Below are 17,274 nucleotides of genomic sequence, written 5' to 3' on the forward strand. Positions count from 1 at the left end.
ATAGGAAACATCTGTGCAAGTTGCATAAAAAAGCAGTCCCAACACTTGGGTTCAAGTATTTCCTACAACCCAGGAAGGCCTGCCAGGATTATATGTGAAAAACGTGTTGAAGCGCAGAGGCCTGGGGGAGCGCGACCTTGAGTTCACGACGATGGGTTTTTATTTACTTTCCTCCGCTACGCACTAAGTCACCAGGGTCACCCGCCGGGGTCCCCTCCAGCGCTCGGAATCCCACATCCTCCACCCACCCGCGCTTAGTTCCTTACAGTCCCAGAATCTGCCGGGTCAGGAGCACCTTCGCCTCCCGCCCAGGAAGTTACGCAGCCGGCGTCATGACGCAACTTCCGGCGGGGCTTACTTCCGAGACAGACGCGGAAGTGTTAGAAAGCACCGGCAGCCGGTTCCAGTGCGAGGTTTCTGGCCCTGCTGTCCTCCTTGAGGACGTCCTGGAGAGCGAGTTTCCTGCAGGCCCGATTCCGCCAGATCAGAGCAGACAAAGCCGGAGCTCCTTCCCGCTCGTAGGTCTCGGAGCCGATGCCGGCCGCATCCTGGAGCCCCCGTAGTGGGGCCGGACCATGAGCCTTTTGGTCTGCCTGGCCTCGTCGCCGCTGGCCCCGCTGCACTCCAGCAAGGCCAGGATGAAAAAGCTCCCGAAGAAAAGCCAGAACGAGAAGTACCGGCTGAAGTACCTGCGGCTGCGAAAAGCGGCCAAGGCTACGGTGTTTGTGAGTCTGACGGTCATTCAGCCCACCTCCGCCTCGAAACTTTGCTTCCTCGTGAAATCTTTCCCCAAGCTGTTTCCCTTCCCAGAGTGACAACGTCAGCTTCTCAGTATACATTACGACTTGTTACTCCTGTGTCCTTGAATAAGTTACATAATTTTTCTCATCCTGTTTTCTCGTCTGTAAATGAAAGCTAGTAACTAGTTACTCTGCTGGAGATTAAATGAAAAAGTAAAGTGCTTGGTACTCAGAAGGTCTGCCAATAAATTTTATTTAATCATTATCGTTGTTACTGCGAAACCCTCAAAAAAATGCATTTGATTTTAGACCTTTCCTGAGAATTAGGAACTGTTTAAAATATGAGAATCCTGAAGCTCAGGGACGATTTTGCCCAGGGGCACTGTGTCAGAGCCTTCACTCCAACTTTAATCAATTCCACTTTATTAATTCCACTACACAGCATATTTCCCAGGCGCCCAACAGTCCCATAACTGATCCCTTAACTAAACAGGCACATGAACCTTTCTGCTTTGTAACCCACTTTGAGTCTCCTAGGTGTTTCTTAACGCCCACACACATACCTTCCCGGGAATTCAACCCAGGGCCTAGAGCGTTCTATCTCTGAACTGTGTCTCCAGTCCCTGCCTTTCTTTATCGTAGGGGCATGGAATTTATTGAATGAATAAATTGGTTTGTCTGACATAACTTTGTGTTAAAATATTCTGACTTGCCTCTATGCCTAGAAATAGGGGTGGAGCCCTCAAAGGTTCTGTCACATCTGAATCAATAGTTTTCCTCTACCTTCTACCAAACGCTTAAACAACTCTCAGCATTTTTGAAAGCATAAAAGATTTTGTAAATTAGAATGCCCATGCTCAGTAGTTTCTGTATGCACTGGAGAAAAATAAGAAAATTGGGATTAAGAGAGCTTGACTTTCTGATTATTTCCTTTCTTTTATCCCCCACATGCCAAAGTCATGAAGGAGGTTGTGTGAAGAAAAAAGATACTGCTTTGAATATTCAGAGTTAGAGGGTCCATCTATGGGGCATCTGGATTGAAACATTTCCTTCACAATTGGTGCCTAGTAGATTCAGTTATTGGAAAGAAAGATGGCCCTGAAATATATACAAATAAATTTAAAAGTTTAGGAATTTTAAACACTAGTTTTGACTTTATTCCAGTTTTTCACTTTAAGGTGTTATGGGATCTTTTGAGTTAGGTTGTCTTTGTCTCTCAAGAACCAAGGCTCCCAGACATTGTTATCGTAATTATGTAGTAGTGAATTTAATTAGTATGCCTTTTTCTCTGCTAACGGTTATTCTAATTAAAGTGGTCATCTATAGTAGTTTACCAGAGACAATGCTGCTTTACCATATTGTTCTTGTATAAGCATTAGTAGTGTCCCCTTTTCACTCAAAGGTGTCCCAGTCTGGGTAATACATAATTACTTTGCCTGCAATAGAACCTGACTTTCACTTTATATTTATTTATAGCTCATCTGCAAGGTAGACTAGCTCTTCTTATCCAGCAACAGCAGTCCTTGGTTTGAAATATGAATACCCTTCCCAGAACAATGATTTGACCTTTCATTCATTTTATTTTATTATGTTTATTATTATTATGTTTCTTAAAGGAAAATGCTGCTATTTGTGATGAAATCGCTCGTCTTGAGGAAAAATTTCTTAAAGCAAAAGAAGAAAGAAGGTGAGCTGATTTCATTTTGTGTTCAGAATCACATTTTTTGTGTTTAACATGGAGTTATTGCTCTGGGGATTTTTCTCCAGTTCAATTTTTATGTATTGCATAACCCTTTTCCCACTTGATCAAGTTTAGAGGAAAAATCTGTAAAATTGGTTCCCACACCTTCAAGTCATGTTGGACCATAATGATGAGACAGCTCCTCTACTCATTTTTCTGAGTCTTCTTGACACATCTAATAAGTAATCATATTATAACTCCCAAGTTATAAAAGCCAAGGGATAATATTCTACAAATATTTATTCAGTCTTTACTACTCTATATAAAACACAGTGGGGGACTGGGGTTGTGATTCAGTGGTAGAGCAATTGCCTAGCATGTGTGAGGCACTGGGTTTGATCCTCAGCACACATGCAAATAAACAAAATAAAGGTCCATTGACAATTTAATTTTTTTTTTTTTTTTTTAAACACAATGAGTATAGGGCTGGAGATATAGCTCAGTTGGTAGAGTGCTTGCCTTGCAAGCACCTGGCCCTGGGTTCAATCCCCAGCACCACCCAAAAAAAAAAAAAAAGCCATAATGGGTAGATATATATGTGATTGATGATGTATGCTCTTCAGACACCTAACACTTTCCAACCTCAAGGTGGAGGAGCCCTCCAGGTGCAAGAGAGAAAAGCTACAATCCTTATCCTTGGTTTCTTGAAGTATTGATTATCATTTGGGGCTTTGTTGTCTTGAGAGTCCAATATGAATATTTTATGAATGTGATAATCTTTGTATATAATTCTGACTTTTCCCAGTATTTGAGTGAAGTATTGAATTGAGACAAAACAGAAGTTCATACCTCTGCTCCCTTTCCTTCCCAACCTCAGGTACTTGCTAAAGAAGCTCCTTCAACTTCAGGCTCTAACTGAAGGAGAAATACAGGCTGCAGCTCCTTCCCACAGCTCCAGTTTGCCCCTGACTTATGGTGTGGCCAGCTCTGTGGGAACTATACAGGGAACTGGACCCATTTCTGGGCCCAGCACTGGGGCAGAGGAACCATTTGGGAAGAAATCCAAGAAGGAAAAAAAAGAAAAAGGCAAGGAAAACAGCAAAATGGAAGGTACTTTGTTATCAGTTGCTCCCATGGCTCAGCTACTGATGACAGACCTGTTACTCGCCGGTAGACACATATGGCCACAAAAACACTTTTTAAAGTCCCTTGAGAAGTATCTTATTAGAACCACTTTGGATGGATAGATTCTGGTTAGACCTGGTTAAAGGGAGCAGACTGAAGAGACTGAGACCTTCTCTTTCCCTCTCCCCCAACTCTCTGGGTTACATTTGCTTCTGTCTTTCCTAGAGGCAGGGAAATGGGCTAGGTGGCCTTTTGAGCACAATACTAGCTTGGGAAATTTCTGATTTTACAAATGAAGAAGACTTTAAAATGTAATGCTTTAGCTCCTAAGCACTGATATTAAAATTGGTTACCACCTGAGGGCAGGTTAGAAAGATATTCAGGGCTTTTGGGAAAAAGCTTCATATGTCCATTCAATGAATATAGATAGTCCCTGACTAAGAGTGATTTAACTTAATGATTTTTTAATTTTACAATAGTATGAAGGCAATATGCATTTAATAGAAACTATACTTTGAATTTTGACCTTTTCGGGGAATAGCAGTATATATAGTGTGATGTTTTATTTTCATGCTGGGCAGTGGCAGCAAGCCACAACTTCCAGTCACCCACACAATCACTAGAGGAAACAACTGATACTCCACACTATGCTATATTGCTAAGCCATGGTGTTTGGTAAGTTAGGCTTATTTTATACATTTTCAGTTTACGCTTTGTTCCACTTACAGTGGGTTTATCAGTACATAACCCCATCCTAAGTCGAGGAGCATCTTATATAAAACCCAGGTCCACTTATTGCCCTTAGCATTCCACGTATAAATTTTTCCCTTTCCCTCAGCATTTGGGAGGGGCCTAAAGTGAGTGACCCCAGATTTGCGTTTCAGTTCTGAAGAAAACATCCAAGAAAAAGAAAATGGAGGGAGGTGCTCGCAAGCTGGTTCAGCCCATTGCCCTGGATCCCTCAGGACGGCCTGTGTTCCCCATCGGACTAGGGGGTCTAACAGTATATAGCCTGGGGGAGGTGAGTGAGAGGAGAATCAGAAAAGTCTGGGAATGGGGTTGAGCCTTCCCTCCCTGTTCCCATTAGCAGCAGCCCCTTGCTGATCCATACCAACCCCAGAAAATCTCCAGGCCCTACGAAACCAGGTCAGTTTTGTCTGCTACACGGCCGACACTTTCTCTATGTGGTTTCAGTCATTCTTTGCAACCCAAAGTGGTTCTAAAGACTGCCACAGTAAGCAGGACTTCTAAATCCTCAGTGACTTCAGTCCCAGTTTGGGGAAATCTTTTCTACAGATCATCACCGACCGACCTGGCTTCCATGATGAGAATGCCATCTACCCTGTGGGCTTCTGCAGTACTCAAGTTTACGCCAGCATGAGGTGCCCAGACCAGAAGTGTCTGTACACCTGTCAGATCAAGGATGGCGGTGTGCAGCCTCAGGTACTAGTTCAAATAGAACCCCTGTTTTTCTTTTCTTTTTTTAAGAACCTTCTGTGTTCTAGCCACTTAATAAGTATTCCCAGTTCTGACACTTTACAGAGTTGATACTGTATAATCACCATTTGGATAGCCCCAAGATACCAGAAAAGTGACTGACCCTAAGTCATATCTCTACTAAGTGCTTGCTTGAGCTGGGATATGAATCTGTATCTGTCTGATTCCCAAATTGCTTTTCCCTTGAACCACACTATTTTGTTATCACATGAGGCTTGATCAGGCCTGCTTATATTAAGTACAGACCCAGATACAGGGAAGATTAGTTTGACACACCACCATTTCAGATTGGACCAAAGTGGACATAGCAGTTTTTGGCCGCATATACTCTTTTTTTTTTTTTTTTTTTTTTTTTTTTTTATTGTAAACAAATGGGATACATGTTGTTTCTCTGTTTGTACATGGCGTAAAGGCATACCATTTGTGTAATCATAAATTTACATAGAGCAATGTTGTTTGATTCATTCTGTTATTTTTTCCCTTCCCCCCACCCCTCCCACCCCTCTTTACCCTCTATACAGTAGTTCCTTCCTCCATACTTGCCCCCCTCCCTAACCCTAACTCTAACCCTTCCCTCCCCCCCATTATGTGTCATCCTCCACTTATCAGCGATATCATTCGTCCTTTGGCTTTTTGAGATCGGCCTATCTCACTTAGCATGATATTCTCCAATTTCATCCATTTGCCTGCAAATGTCATAATTTTATCATTCTTTATGGCTGAGTAATATTCCATTGTATATATATACCACAGTTTCTTTATCCACTCATCAATTGAAGGGCATCTAGGTTGGTTCCACAGTCTGGCTATTGGGAATTGAGCAGCTATGAACATTGATGTGGCTGTATCTCTGTAGTATGCTGATTTTAAGTCCTTTGGGTATAGGCCAAGGAGTGGGATAGCTGGGTCAAATGGAGGGTCCATTCCAAGTTTTCTAAGGAATCTCCACACTGCTTTCCAGAGTGGCTGCACTAATTTGCAGCCCCACCAGCAATGTATGAGTGTACCTTTCTCCCCACATCCTCGCCAACACCTGTTGTTGCTCGTATTCTTGATAATCGCCATTCTAATTGGGGTGAGATGGAATCTTAGGGTGGTTTTGATTTGCATTTCTCTTATTACTAGAGATGTTGAACATTTTTCCATATGTTTGTTGATTGCTTGTAGATCTTCTTCTGTGAAGTGTCTATTCATTTCCTTAGCCCATTTGTCGACTGGATTATTTGAATTCTTGGAGTAGAGTTTTTTGAGTTCTTTATAGATTCTGGAGATTAGTGCTCTATCTGAAGTATGATTGGCAAAGATATTCTCCCACTCTGTAGGCTCTTTCTTCGCATTGCTGATAGTTTCCTTTGCTGAGAGAAAGCTTTTTAGTTTGAATCTATCCCAGTGGTTGATTCTAGCTTTTATTTCTTGTGCTATGGGAGTCCTGTTAAGGAAATCTGATCCTAGACCAACAAGGTGAAGATTTGGACCTACTTTTTCTTCTATAATCTGCAGGGTCTCTGGTCTGATTCCGAGGTCCTTAATCCATTTTGAGTTTAGTTTCGTGCATGGTGAGAGATATGGGTTTAGTTTCATTCTGTTGCATATGGATTTCCAATTCTCCCAGCACCATTTGTTGAAGAGGCTATCTTTTCTCCATTGCATATTTTTGGCCCCTTTGTCTAGTATGAGAAAATTGTATTTATTTGGGTTTGTGTCCGTGTCCTCTATTCTGTACCATTGATCTACCTTTCTATTTTGATACCAATACCATGCCGTTTTTGTTACTATTGCTTTGTAGTAGAGTTGAAGATCTGGTATTGCAATACCCCCTGTTTCACTCTTCCTGCTAAGGATTGCTTTAGCTATTCTGGGTTTCTTATTCTTCCAGATGAATTTCATAATTGCTTGCTCTATTTCTGTAAGGTCCATCATTGGGATTTTAATTGGAATTGCATTGAATTTGTATAGCACTTTAGGTAGTATGGCCATTTTGACAATATTAATTCTTCCTATCCAAGAACATGGAAGATCTTTCCATCTTCTAAGGTGTTCTTTAATTTCTTTCTTTAGTGTTGTATAGTTCTCATTGTAGAGGTCTTTCACCTCTTTTGTGAGATTGATTCCCAAGTATTTTATTTTTTTCGAGGCTATTGTGAATGGGGTAGTTTTCCTAATTTCTCTTTCTGAAGATTCATCACTTATGTATAAAAATGCGTTGGATTTATGGGCATTGATCTTGTAACCTGCTACTTTACTGAAATCACTTATGAGTTCTAAGAGTTTTCTGGTGGAATTTCCTGGTTCCTCTAAATATATAATCATGTCATCAGCGAACAGGGATAGTTTGAGTTCTTCTTTTCCAATTCGTATCCCTTTAATTTCTTTGGTTTGTCTAATTGCTCTGGCCAGAGTCTCAAGAACGATGTTGAATAGAAGTGGTGAAAGAGGGCATCCCTGTCTTGTTCCAGTTTTTAGGGGGAATGCTTTCAGTTTTTCACCATTTAGAATGATATTAGCCATGGGCTTAGCATAAATGGCCTTTACAATGTTAAGGAATGTTCCCACTATCCCTATTTTTTCTAGTGTTTTGAGCATGAAGGGGTGCTGTATTTTATCAAATGCTTTTTCTGCATCTATTGAAATAATCATGTGATTCTTGACTTTAAGTCTATTAATATGGTGAATTACGTTTATTGATTTCCTGATGTTGAACCAACCTTGCATCCCTGGGATGAAACCCACTTGATCATGGTGCACTATCTTTTTAATATGTTTTTGTATGCGATTTGCTAAAATTTTGTTGAGAATTTTTGCATCGATGTTCATTAAGGATATTGGTCTGAAATTTCTTTCCTTGATGAGTCTCTGTCTGGTTTAGGTATCAGTGTGATATTGGCTTCATAGAATGAGTTTGGGAGGGTTCCCTCCTCTTCTATTTTATGGAATACTTTGAGAAGTATTGGAATGAGCTCTTCCTTAAAGGTTTTGTAGAACTTGGCTGAGAACCCATCTGGTCCCGGACTTTTCTTTGTTGGTAGGCTTTTGATGACTTCTTCTATTTCAGTACTTGAAATTGGTCTATTTAAATTGTTTATGTCCTCCTCATTCAGTTTAGGCAATTCATATGTCTCTAGAAACCTGTTGATGTCTTCGAAATTTTCTATTTTGTTGGAGTATAGATTTTCAAAATAGCTTCTAATTATGTTTTGTATTTCCATCCTGTCTGTTGTGATATTTCCTTGTTCATTCCGAATTTTAGTGATTTGGGTTTTCTCTCGTCTTCTCTTTGTTAGTGTGGCTAAAGGTTTATCAATTTTGTTTATTTTTTCGAAGAACCAACTATTTATTTTGTCAATTTTTTGTATTGTTTCTTTTGTTTCAATTTCATTGATTTCAGCTCTGAGTTTAGCTATTTCCTGTCTTCTACTACTTTTGGTGCTGTTCTGTTCTTCTTTTTCTAGGGCTTTGAGCTGTAGTGTTAGGTTGTTTATTTGTTGAGTTTTACTTCTTTTATTAAATGCGCTCCATGAAATAAATTTCCCTCTAAGTACTGCTTTCATAGTGTCCCAGAGATTTTGATATGATGTTTCTTTGTTCTCATTTACCTCTAAGAATTTTTTAATTTCCTTCCTAATATCTTCTGTTATCCATTCCATCATATAATAGCATATTGTTTAATCTCCAGATGTTGGAATAGTTTCTGTGTTTTACTCTTTGATTTATTTCTAACTTCAATCCATTATGATCTGATAGAATACATGCTAGTGTCTCTATCTTCTTGTATTTGCTAACATTAGCTTTGTGGCATAATATATGGTCTATTTTAGAGAAGGATCCATGTGCTGCTGAGAAGAAAGTGTATTCACTCTTGGTTGGATGGTATATTCTATAAATGTCCGTTAAGTCTAAATTATTGATTGTGTTGTTGAGATCTATGGTTTCTTTGTTCAATTTTTGTCTGGAAGATCTGTCCAGTGGTGAGAGCGGCGTGTTAAAATTACCTAGTATTATTGTGTTGTGGTCTATTTGGTTTCTGAAACTGAGAAGGATTTGTCTGACATACATAGATGAGCCACTGTTTGGGGCATAGATGTTTATGATTGTTATATCTTGCTGATTTATGCTTCCCTTAAGCAGTATGAAATGACCTTCTTTATCCCTTCTGACTAACTTTGGCTTGATGTCCACATTATCGGAAATGAGGATGGATACTCCAGCTTTTTTGCTGAGTCCATGTGCATGGTATGTTTTTCCCCATCCTTTCACCTTTAATCTATGGGTATCTTTTTCTATGAGGTGAGTCTCTTGCAGGCAACATATTGTTGGATCTTTCTTTTTAATCCAGTCTGCCAGTCTATGTCTTTTGATTGATGAATTCAGGCCATTAACATTCAGGGTTATTATAGAGAAATGATTTGGTTTCCCGGTCATTTGGTTCATTTTTAAAATTTTGTTTATTTATTTGTTTGACACAACTTGTTTCCTCCTTTATTTGACAATTCCTTTAGGATAATTCCTCCCTTTGCTGATTTGCTTCTTTGTTTTTCATCTCTTCCTCATGGAATATTTTGTTGAGAATGTTCTGTAATGCTGGCTTGCTTTTTGTAAATTCTTTTAGCTTTTGTTTATCATGGAAGGATTTTATTTCATCGTCAAATTTGAAGGTAAGTTTTGCTGGGTATAAGATTCTTGGTTGGCATCCATTTTCTTTCAGGGCTTGAAAAATGTTGTTCCAGGCCCTTCTAGCTTTTAGGGTCTGGATTGAAAAATCTGCTGATATGCGTATTGGTTTCCCCCTGAATGTAATTTGGTTCTTTTCTCTCACAGCCTTTAAAATTCTGTCTTTATTTTGTATGTTAGGTATTTTCATTATAATGTGCATTGGTGTGGGTCTGTTGTAATTTTGTGTATTTGGAGTCCTGTAAGCCTCTTGAACTTGATTTTCCATATCATTCTTCAGATTTGGGAAATTTTCTGATATTATTTCATTGAATAGGTAGTACATTCCTTTGGCTTGTTTCTCTAGACCTTCCTCAATCCCAATAATTCTTAAATTTGGCCTTTTCATGATATCCCATAGTTCTTGTAGATTCTGTTCATGATTTCTTACCATCTTCTCTGTTTGTTCAACTTTGTTTTCAAGGTTAAATATTTTGTCTTCAATGTCTGAGGTTCTGTCTTCCAGGTGTTCTATCCTATTGGATATGCTTTCTATGGAGTTCTTAATTTGGTTTATTGTTTCCTTCATGTCAAGGATTTCTGTTTGGTTTTTTTTCAATATCTCTAACTCTTTATTGAAATGATCTTTTGCTTCCTGTATTTGCTCTTTTAACTGTCAATTGGTGCGATCATTCAATGCTTGCATTTGCTCTTTCATCTCATCGTTTGCTTCTCTGATCATTTTAATTATGTACATTCTGAACTCCTTTTCTGTCATTTCTTCTGCCATGCTGTCATTGGGTTTTATTGATGTAACATCTAGATTTGTTTGCAGCATTTTCTTTCCTTGTTTTCTCATATTGTTCAAGTATCAGTGGACCGCTGAGATATTGCAGATTTCCTCTATTGACTTACAATGTCCCTGAAGATTTCTATATATATCCCCTCTTAGCCTTCAGTAGGCTGAAGTCTTGGAGGAAGTTGATAATGCGATGCTCCACAAGGAAGCTGCCTCTCTAGGAGTGGTGGCCTTCAGGTGGGGTATATTCCCTGCTAGTGGGCAGAGGTGCCTCCACTTGTTGACCAATGGTCATCCAAAGGGGACCTAGGCTGTGGGCTGAGGCAAGGCCTGTTTGGGCCTGTGTCTCTGGTTTTACCGTCCTTGTGGGGAAACCTCACCAGGCAGGGAAGACTCACCCAGTGGGGAGGTCTCGCTGGTCAGTTTCCTCCTAGAGGTTCCCCTCAATTTACAGCTACTGCCTGGGCTGGGCTGCCTTCCTCTGCAAAGTTTCCAGGGGCCCGGCCCTACCTCCTGGGCCTGGGAGCCTCACCCTTCGCAGATGAATCTCCTTAGGCTGCCCCTCCTCAGAGAATTTGCCCACAGGCCTGGAACCTTCGCTCCGCCCTAAGCCTGTCTCTGTGCGGCTCTTCCACCCAGAAGCCTCCTAGATCCTGGGACCCTGCTCTGCACCTAATCGCCTGGCTGCGTGGCCCCTCCTCTGAGCAGCCACCTGTGGCCCCGAACAATCGCTCTGAGTCCCAGAGACCCGCCACAGGCCTCTTCCTCCAGACAGCCGCCCAGTATGCCGGTGCGGTCACTAGGAGTCCAAGAAACTCACTTCGTGCCTCCTCCTCCCATCAACCACCCGTAGCCCGGGGCAATCAATCACTCCGAGTCGAAGTGACCCTCCCCGTTCCTCCTCCTTCTCCAGATAACCCCCCGGGTGTTCAGGAGCAGTCCCTCTGAGTGGCTCTGAATCCACGTGACCCGCTGCACGGGTCCTCTGGGCACCGCCCGGAGCTCAGGTGCGGCCACTCAAGACCAAGCGTCCCACCACGCTTCTCCTCCAGGCAGCCCCCCTGTGTTCAGGAGCTGTCACTTTAAGACCAAACAACTCACCACTCGCCTTCTCCTCCGAGCAGCCGCCTGGAGCGCTAATGCAGTCACTGCGAGTCCAAAGGACCCGCCGCGCTCCTTCTCCTCCTTCTCCTACTCCTCCGGGCAGGCCCCAGGGTTCAGAAGTGGTCAGAGTCCAAACAGCTCGCCACGCAGCCCCTTCTCTGGCAACCGCCTGTAGCTCTGGTGTAGTCACCCGAATCCAAGCGGCTACGCTCCTCTTCCTCCTCCTTGTCCTCAGGGCAGGCCCCGGGGTTCAGAAGCGTCGTTCTGATTCCAAACAGCTCGCTGCGCGGCTTCTCCTCTGGCAACCGCCTGTAGCTCTGGTGCAGTCTCTCCGAATCCAAGTGGCCACGCTCCTCTCCTCCTCCTCAGGGCAGGCCCCGGTGTCCTGAGTCCACACAGTTCTCCTCGCCACTCTTCCCCTGGGCAGCCGCCGGAGCCCCAGTGGCTGCTCCGAGTCCCAGCGCTGTGCCGAGCGGCCTCCTGTACGGCGCTCCCAGCTGTCCGAGTTCACTGCTCCAGCGGGGGGAGGGGCGTCTCGCCGGCAGTTCTACTTCACAAAGTTTCCTGCGTTCAGGGACCCCCGTCCCATCCGGGATGCCCCCCCAGGGGGTGAGAGTCACCCGGCTGCTTTGAGTTGGTCCCAAGCGTCTCAATATCTCCTCTTTTGAATCCTGAGTCCTGGAGCAACATGAAATGCAGCCACCCTCTAGGCCGCCATCTTGAAAGCCCGCATATACTCTTAAGGACCTGGGAATCCTGACTTCTCATACCTTTCTTCATCCTTCTTAGTGCTAAGATGTAAAGCAGCTCACTTTACCCACCCATTACCTCTTCATCCTTGGGAAGAACAGACCATTTGCAGAGTTCCAAGCTTCACTGTCAGATAAAGTTACAAATCACTATAAAATTGTATGGAAGGAGGTTAGAGGCAAGGTAAGGAATTTGAGCAGAAGGTGGTAAAATCCTGCCTGCTTGATGCACATGCATGATATTGTATCACTCCTGTCAACTGAATGCTGGTAGGTGAAGCAGAAGAGTTAAAGCAACCTTGGTTGTGCAGCAGTTCTCTTCAGAAAGTAGCGCAGAGACCCCACTGTTCTAACAACATGTCGTGTATAACAAATCTATAAGTGCAATTCTAATCTAATCAAAATTCTAATTGAAGTTTAGTGAAAACTGATAAGCTGAGTCTCAATTTCCACCAAAAGATAAAATGCAAAAAACATTTTCTAAAAAGAAAATGTGACATTTTGAGTTTTTTAGGTCACTAACCTCAACTGGACTTTTATTTTTAGGTATATTGTGAACTGGGAATGTAGCTTCAATTTTTTCTTCCCAACTAACATTAAGCAACTTCAGTATACAAACTAAATACATAAAATACTTGATTGTTTCCAGATGATACTACTCCATTGACCAATGCCAATATGACTATTGACTAATAGTCAATTGCCAATATGACTGTGTGTGTGTGTGTGTGTTAGACATTGAGGTTTGAACTTGGGTACTCTACCTCTGAGCTAAATTCTTTACCTTTTTTTGCTTTTGCTTTTTTTTTTTTTTTTTTTTTTTTGATTCATTATACGCAAATGGGATACGACTTTTCATTTCTCTGGTTGTTCACGAAGTAGAGTCACCATTTGTGTAATCATACATGTACATGGGTAACGATGTGTCTCATTCCGTTATCTTTTCTTTCTCCCTCCCCATCCCCACCGCTCATTTCCCTCTACACAATCCTTCCTTCCTCCATTCTTCCCTCACCCCCTCCCCTGCCCTGTTATGTATCATCATCCACTTGTCAGAGAAAACATTTCGACCTTTGGTTTTTGGGGATTGGTTTATTTCACTTAGCATGATATTCTCCAACTCCTACTATTTACCTGCAAATACCATAATTTTATTCTTCTTTGTGGCTGAATGATACTCCATTGTGTATTTGAGACAGGATCTTGCTAAGTTGCTGAGGCAGGCCTTGAACTTGTGATCCTCCTGCCTCAACCTCCAAGTAGCTGTGATTTCAGACATACACCACCATGCCCAGCCCCAATAAGAGTTTCAATTACTTGAGCTTTATAGTATGTTTTATGCTATAAATGTTAAAGGAAATGTAAAAAAAACATTTTTAGTCTTAGGGTGAGGTCAAAATGTTTCCTTTAGCAAGATAGGAAACACAGAAGCTATAAAGGAAAATAACAACAGATTCAACTTCTAAAAATTTAAACACTTCGGAATGACACGTCATAATCAGAGTTAAGCAACAAACAGAAAGAACATGTACACCATGGAATTGATGTCCAGGTAAAGTGCTCCTATACAGTAGTATAAAAGTAAACAATCAGGGCTGGGGTAGTGACTCAGTGTTAGAGCACTTGCCTTGTGTGTGAGGTACTGGGTTCAAGTCGCAGCACTGCATATAAATAAATGAATAAAAGGTCCATCAACAACTAAAAACATTTTTAAAAATCAAGAGAAAAATGAGACTTTATAGAGTAATATAAAAATAATCAAAAGAAAAATGAGACATTATTTTTGCCTATAGGCAAATATCAGAGTTTAGTAATATCTGATCTTGGCCAGGATATAGAAAAACATGTATGTATACAGTTTTCAGAATGAAAACTGGTAATGCTTTCGGAAGGTAACTTGGCAATATCAACAGTTTTAATGCATATATCCTTTGACCCAGAATACTTCTAATTTCATGTTCTCTAGAGAAATGTGCAAGTGAGAATAAAGAATAACATTTAGCAGTGCACATGGAGAGTGATCTCAGTTGTTTTTAAAAATACCATTTTTATTTGTACTTAAGGATATAAATAGGTGGATAGGAAAGGGTCCAAAAAGGTATGGAACAAATTAAATTTTGTCCACTGGAAAGCAGTCAACCAAGAAGCGTAGAATTGAAACAAATTTCTACTGTATACTTGGATTTGCTTGAATTTTTAACACTATAGGAAATTGTATGTAACCCATATTCTAGTACCGTATACAGCAGCTTCAAGTGAAGAAATTTATAGGAGTAGTATGACTCTTTACTTCTTCCTCCTTGCAGATTAATTGTTCCTTTGTCATTCTCAGTTTGAAATTGTTCCTGAAGATGACCCCCAGAATGTTATTGTCGGCTCTTCTGCAGATGCTTGTCATGCAGAACTGCTCAGGATGATAAGTGCTACTAAGTAAGTTGACCAACAGCTTAAAGACAGATTAAAAGGATCCCTGTAGACATTTTCTTTCAGTGAGTGGAGATCCCCTTTTAATATAGAAACCTAACCTGTATCCTTCAGACATACTAGTATCTAGAGTGTCCAGAATATCTTTTATGATTCTGTGTATTCATACCATTGCTCCTTGTCAAACTCATCTCCATCTCCCTTCTAAGCTGTGAAACTAAAATTCTCCCTCTCTTGTTTAGGGGGGAACTAATGCCTAACCTGCTTCCATCTGGAGCTGACTTTTTTGGATTTTCTCATCCAACCATTCACAACCTGATCCAGAGTTGTCCAGGAGCTCGAAAATGTGTCAAGTAAGCATGGTCAGATTCATTCTCTTAAGAGACGCTCAGTGATCAGCTGACCAGGGACCTAAACTCACTGTTTATACTTCATTAATTCATACATTTACTGAACTACTGCATCCAACGCATACTTGCTTCTCAACAAGAGTGCCTCAACACTGACCCTCTTAGCCTTTAGGCAGGTGAGCAGAGCCACAACTCCCCTGGACTTAATTATTATAGGTCCAATATCCTTTATCCAAAATACCTGGGACCAGAGGTGTTTGATTTTGAGTATCTGCATACATACAATAAGATAATTGGGGGATGGAACCCAAGCCTAATCACAGAAGTCATGTATGTTTCACATGCACCTTACACACAGTCTGAAGGCAGTTGTACGCAGTATGTTTTGTGCACCTGTATTTGGTATGTGACCTGTCACATGATAGGTGTGGAATTTCTCACTTGTGGCTTTATGTGGGCACTCGGAAAGTTTCAATTTTAGAGCATTTTGGATTTCAGATTTGGGGATTTGGGATGCTTAACTTGCATCATTTTTGTGTGTACCATGACAGCAAAAAGAATGAGAAGGCTAGCAAAGTAATAAACCACTAAAGAAGCCTCATTTTTTTTTTCCTTAGCTAATATGTTTTTTAGATATGGGAGAGACCTAAAGATCCCTTTGGAGGTAAGAATGGGTTATTATGGGCAGACAACTTTTGTTTTTCCTTTGATCCTACAGTTACCAGTGGGTGAAATTTGATGTATGCAAACCTGGAGAGGGGCAGCCACCCCAGGGACTGCCAGAGAATGATGTAGCTGTGAGTTTTGAAGCCTTTCAGAGACAGACCTTTGATGAAGAGCATAATGATCCCATTCTACCAGGTATTTTTTTAACTTTACCTTTCTGGTTTGGACATACTATATACTCTGCACTCATTATTGAGTACCCCAGATATCTGGGCAGTGAGTGATGTAAGCTTTTACTGATCTAACCATGGAAGGTAGTGGGTCAGAAGAGAACGTGAGGCCTGCTTGGGTTCCCAGATAACTCACAGAAGTCACACGAAGCACCTGTGGTCATTGCAAAAGACAGGGCACCCTGCACAACCCTTGGTGGACACTCACTTGCACATTACAGTGTCTCATTCTCTAACCAAAGTAAGACCTAAGTGGAACAGCAGGGGAGGATTTCTGTACAGGGAGTAAAATTTCAAATGAAATCAAAGGATTCACCTCATGGCCTTGGTCCTACTAATGTTACTTGGATTCCTTTCCACAAACGGGAAGATTAATCCAGGATTCAGGCATTCATATCATAATAGGATTATATGTTTGTTAACTGTAGGCAAACGACTTCATCTATTTCCGATTTCTTCATGATACAAGTAAATATCTGCCCTATTTTACCAACAAAGGGAAAAATTGGGCTGACAGATGCAAGAGTGTTAAGGAATTGAAAAGCTATTTATGTGCCTAAATAAAATACTTTCCTACAATTCCCAAGCAGTAGTGGAACTTAAGGAATTATTTTCTCCAGGATCCTTGGAGCTCCCTGAGCTTCAGCCTACAGCCTTTGTGTCATCTTACCAGCCCAGGTTCCTGACACAGGGACCCTTGGTGGACACTCACCTGCAGCACCTGAAGTCTCCATCACAGTGCAGCCCAGTTCAGCCTTCAGATTGAACAAAGAGGGATCAGAGCCCACATCAGGATGAATTTTTAACTTAAACTAAAATTTACAATATATGGAAGAAGGAAGGCATCAGTTCAGGAGTAAAGAAGACATTAATGCACCTCATCATGAAGGTTCCTATGGTGACAGGTTACCCTGAAAAAAACTGTGTTGATTTATTTTTAGTAATAAATTTCTCTTGACATTTTGCTCATTATTTTTCTTCTTGTAATCAGGATATAATCTTTTTTCTTTAGCTCTTCCTGACATAAACTTTAGTTCTTTATAAATCAGAGTGAAAGAGTGTTCAGCTACTACAACAAAATGCCATTGGTTGGGTTGTTTATAAACAGAAATTTATTCTCTCAGTTCTAGAGGCTGGAAAGTTCAAGGTGCTGGCAGAGTCAATGGTGAGGGCTAGATCCTGGTTTGCAGACAGCTGTCTTGCTCTAGCTTCACATGGTGGAAGAGGCAAGGGAGCTATCTTGGACCCCATTTATGAGGACA

The 17,274-nt window shown here is 41.3% G+C and overlaps 1 protein-coding gene across 1 annotated transcript; it reads left to right on the plus strand.

Annotated features, from left to right (window-relative positions):
- Positions 1–342: 342 nt before the first annotated feature.
- TBRG1 (transforming growth factor beta regulator 1) lies at positions 343–16,977 on the plus strand. The gene is made up of 9 exons (XM_079104516.1): positions 343–725; positions 2,357–2,427; positions 3,299–3,531; positions 4,431–4,567; positions 4,843–4,989; positions 14,675–14,772; positions 15,009–15,119; positions 15,835–15,977; positions 16,633–16,977. Exons 1-9 carry the CDS (start codon positions 576–578, stop codon positions 16,776–16,778), a joined length of 1,236 nt encoding a protein of 411 aa, XP_078960642.1. The 5' UTR covers positions 343–575; the 3' UTR covers positions 16,779–16,977.
- The last annotated feature ends 297 nt before the right edge of the window (positions 16,978–17,274 follow it).

Source organism: Sciurus vulgaris, assembly GCF_902686455.1.
Source record: "Sciurus vulgaris genome assembly, chromosome: 11".
NCBI lineage: Eukaryota > Metazoa > Chordata > Mammalia > Rodentia > Sciuridae > Sciurus > Sciurus vulgaris.

What these genes read in the sequence shown, in the direction of transcription:
- TBRG1 (XM_079104516.1), top strand. Translation starts at nt 576, where the DNA reads ATGAGCCTTTTGGTCTGCCTGGCCTCGTCGCCGCTGGCCCCGCTGCAC. An exon ending in AAAGCAAAAGAAGAAAGAAG is followed by an intron (nt 2,428 to 3,298) that starts GTGAGCTGATTT and finishes TCCCAACCTCAG; the next exon opens with GTACTTGCTAAAGAAGCTCC. An exon ending in CAGTATATAGCCTGGGGGAG is followed by an intron (nt 4,568 to 4,842) that starts GTGAGTGAGAGG and finishes TCTTTTCTACAG; the next exon opens with ATCATCACCGACCGACCTGG.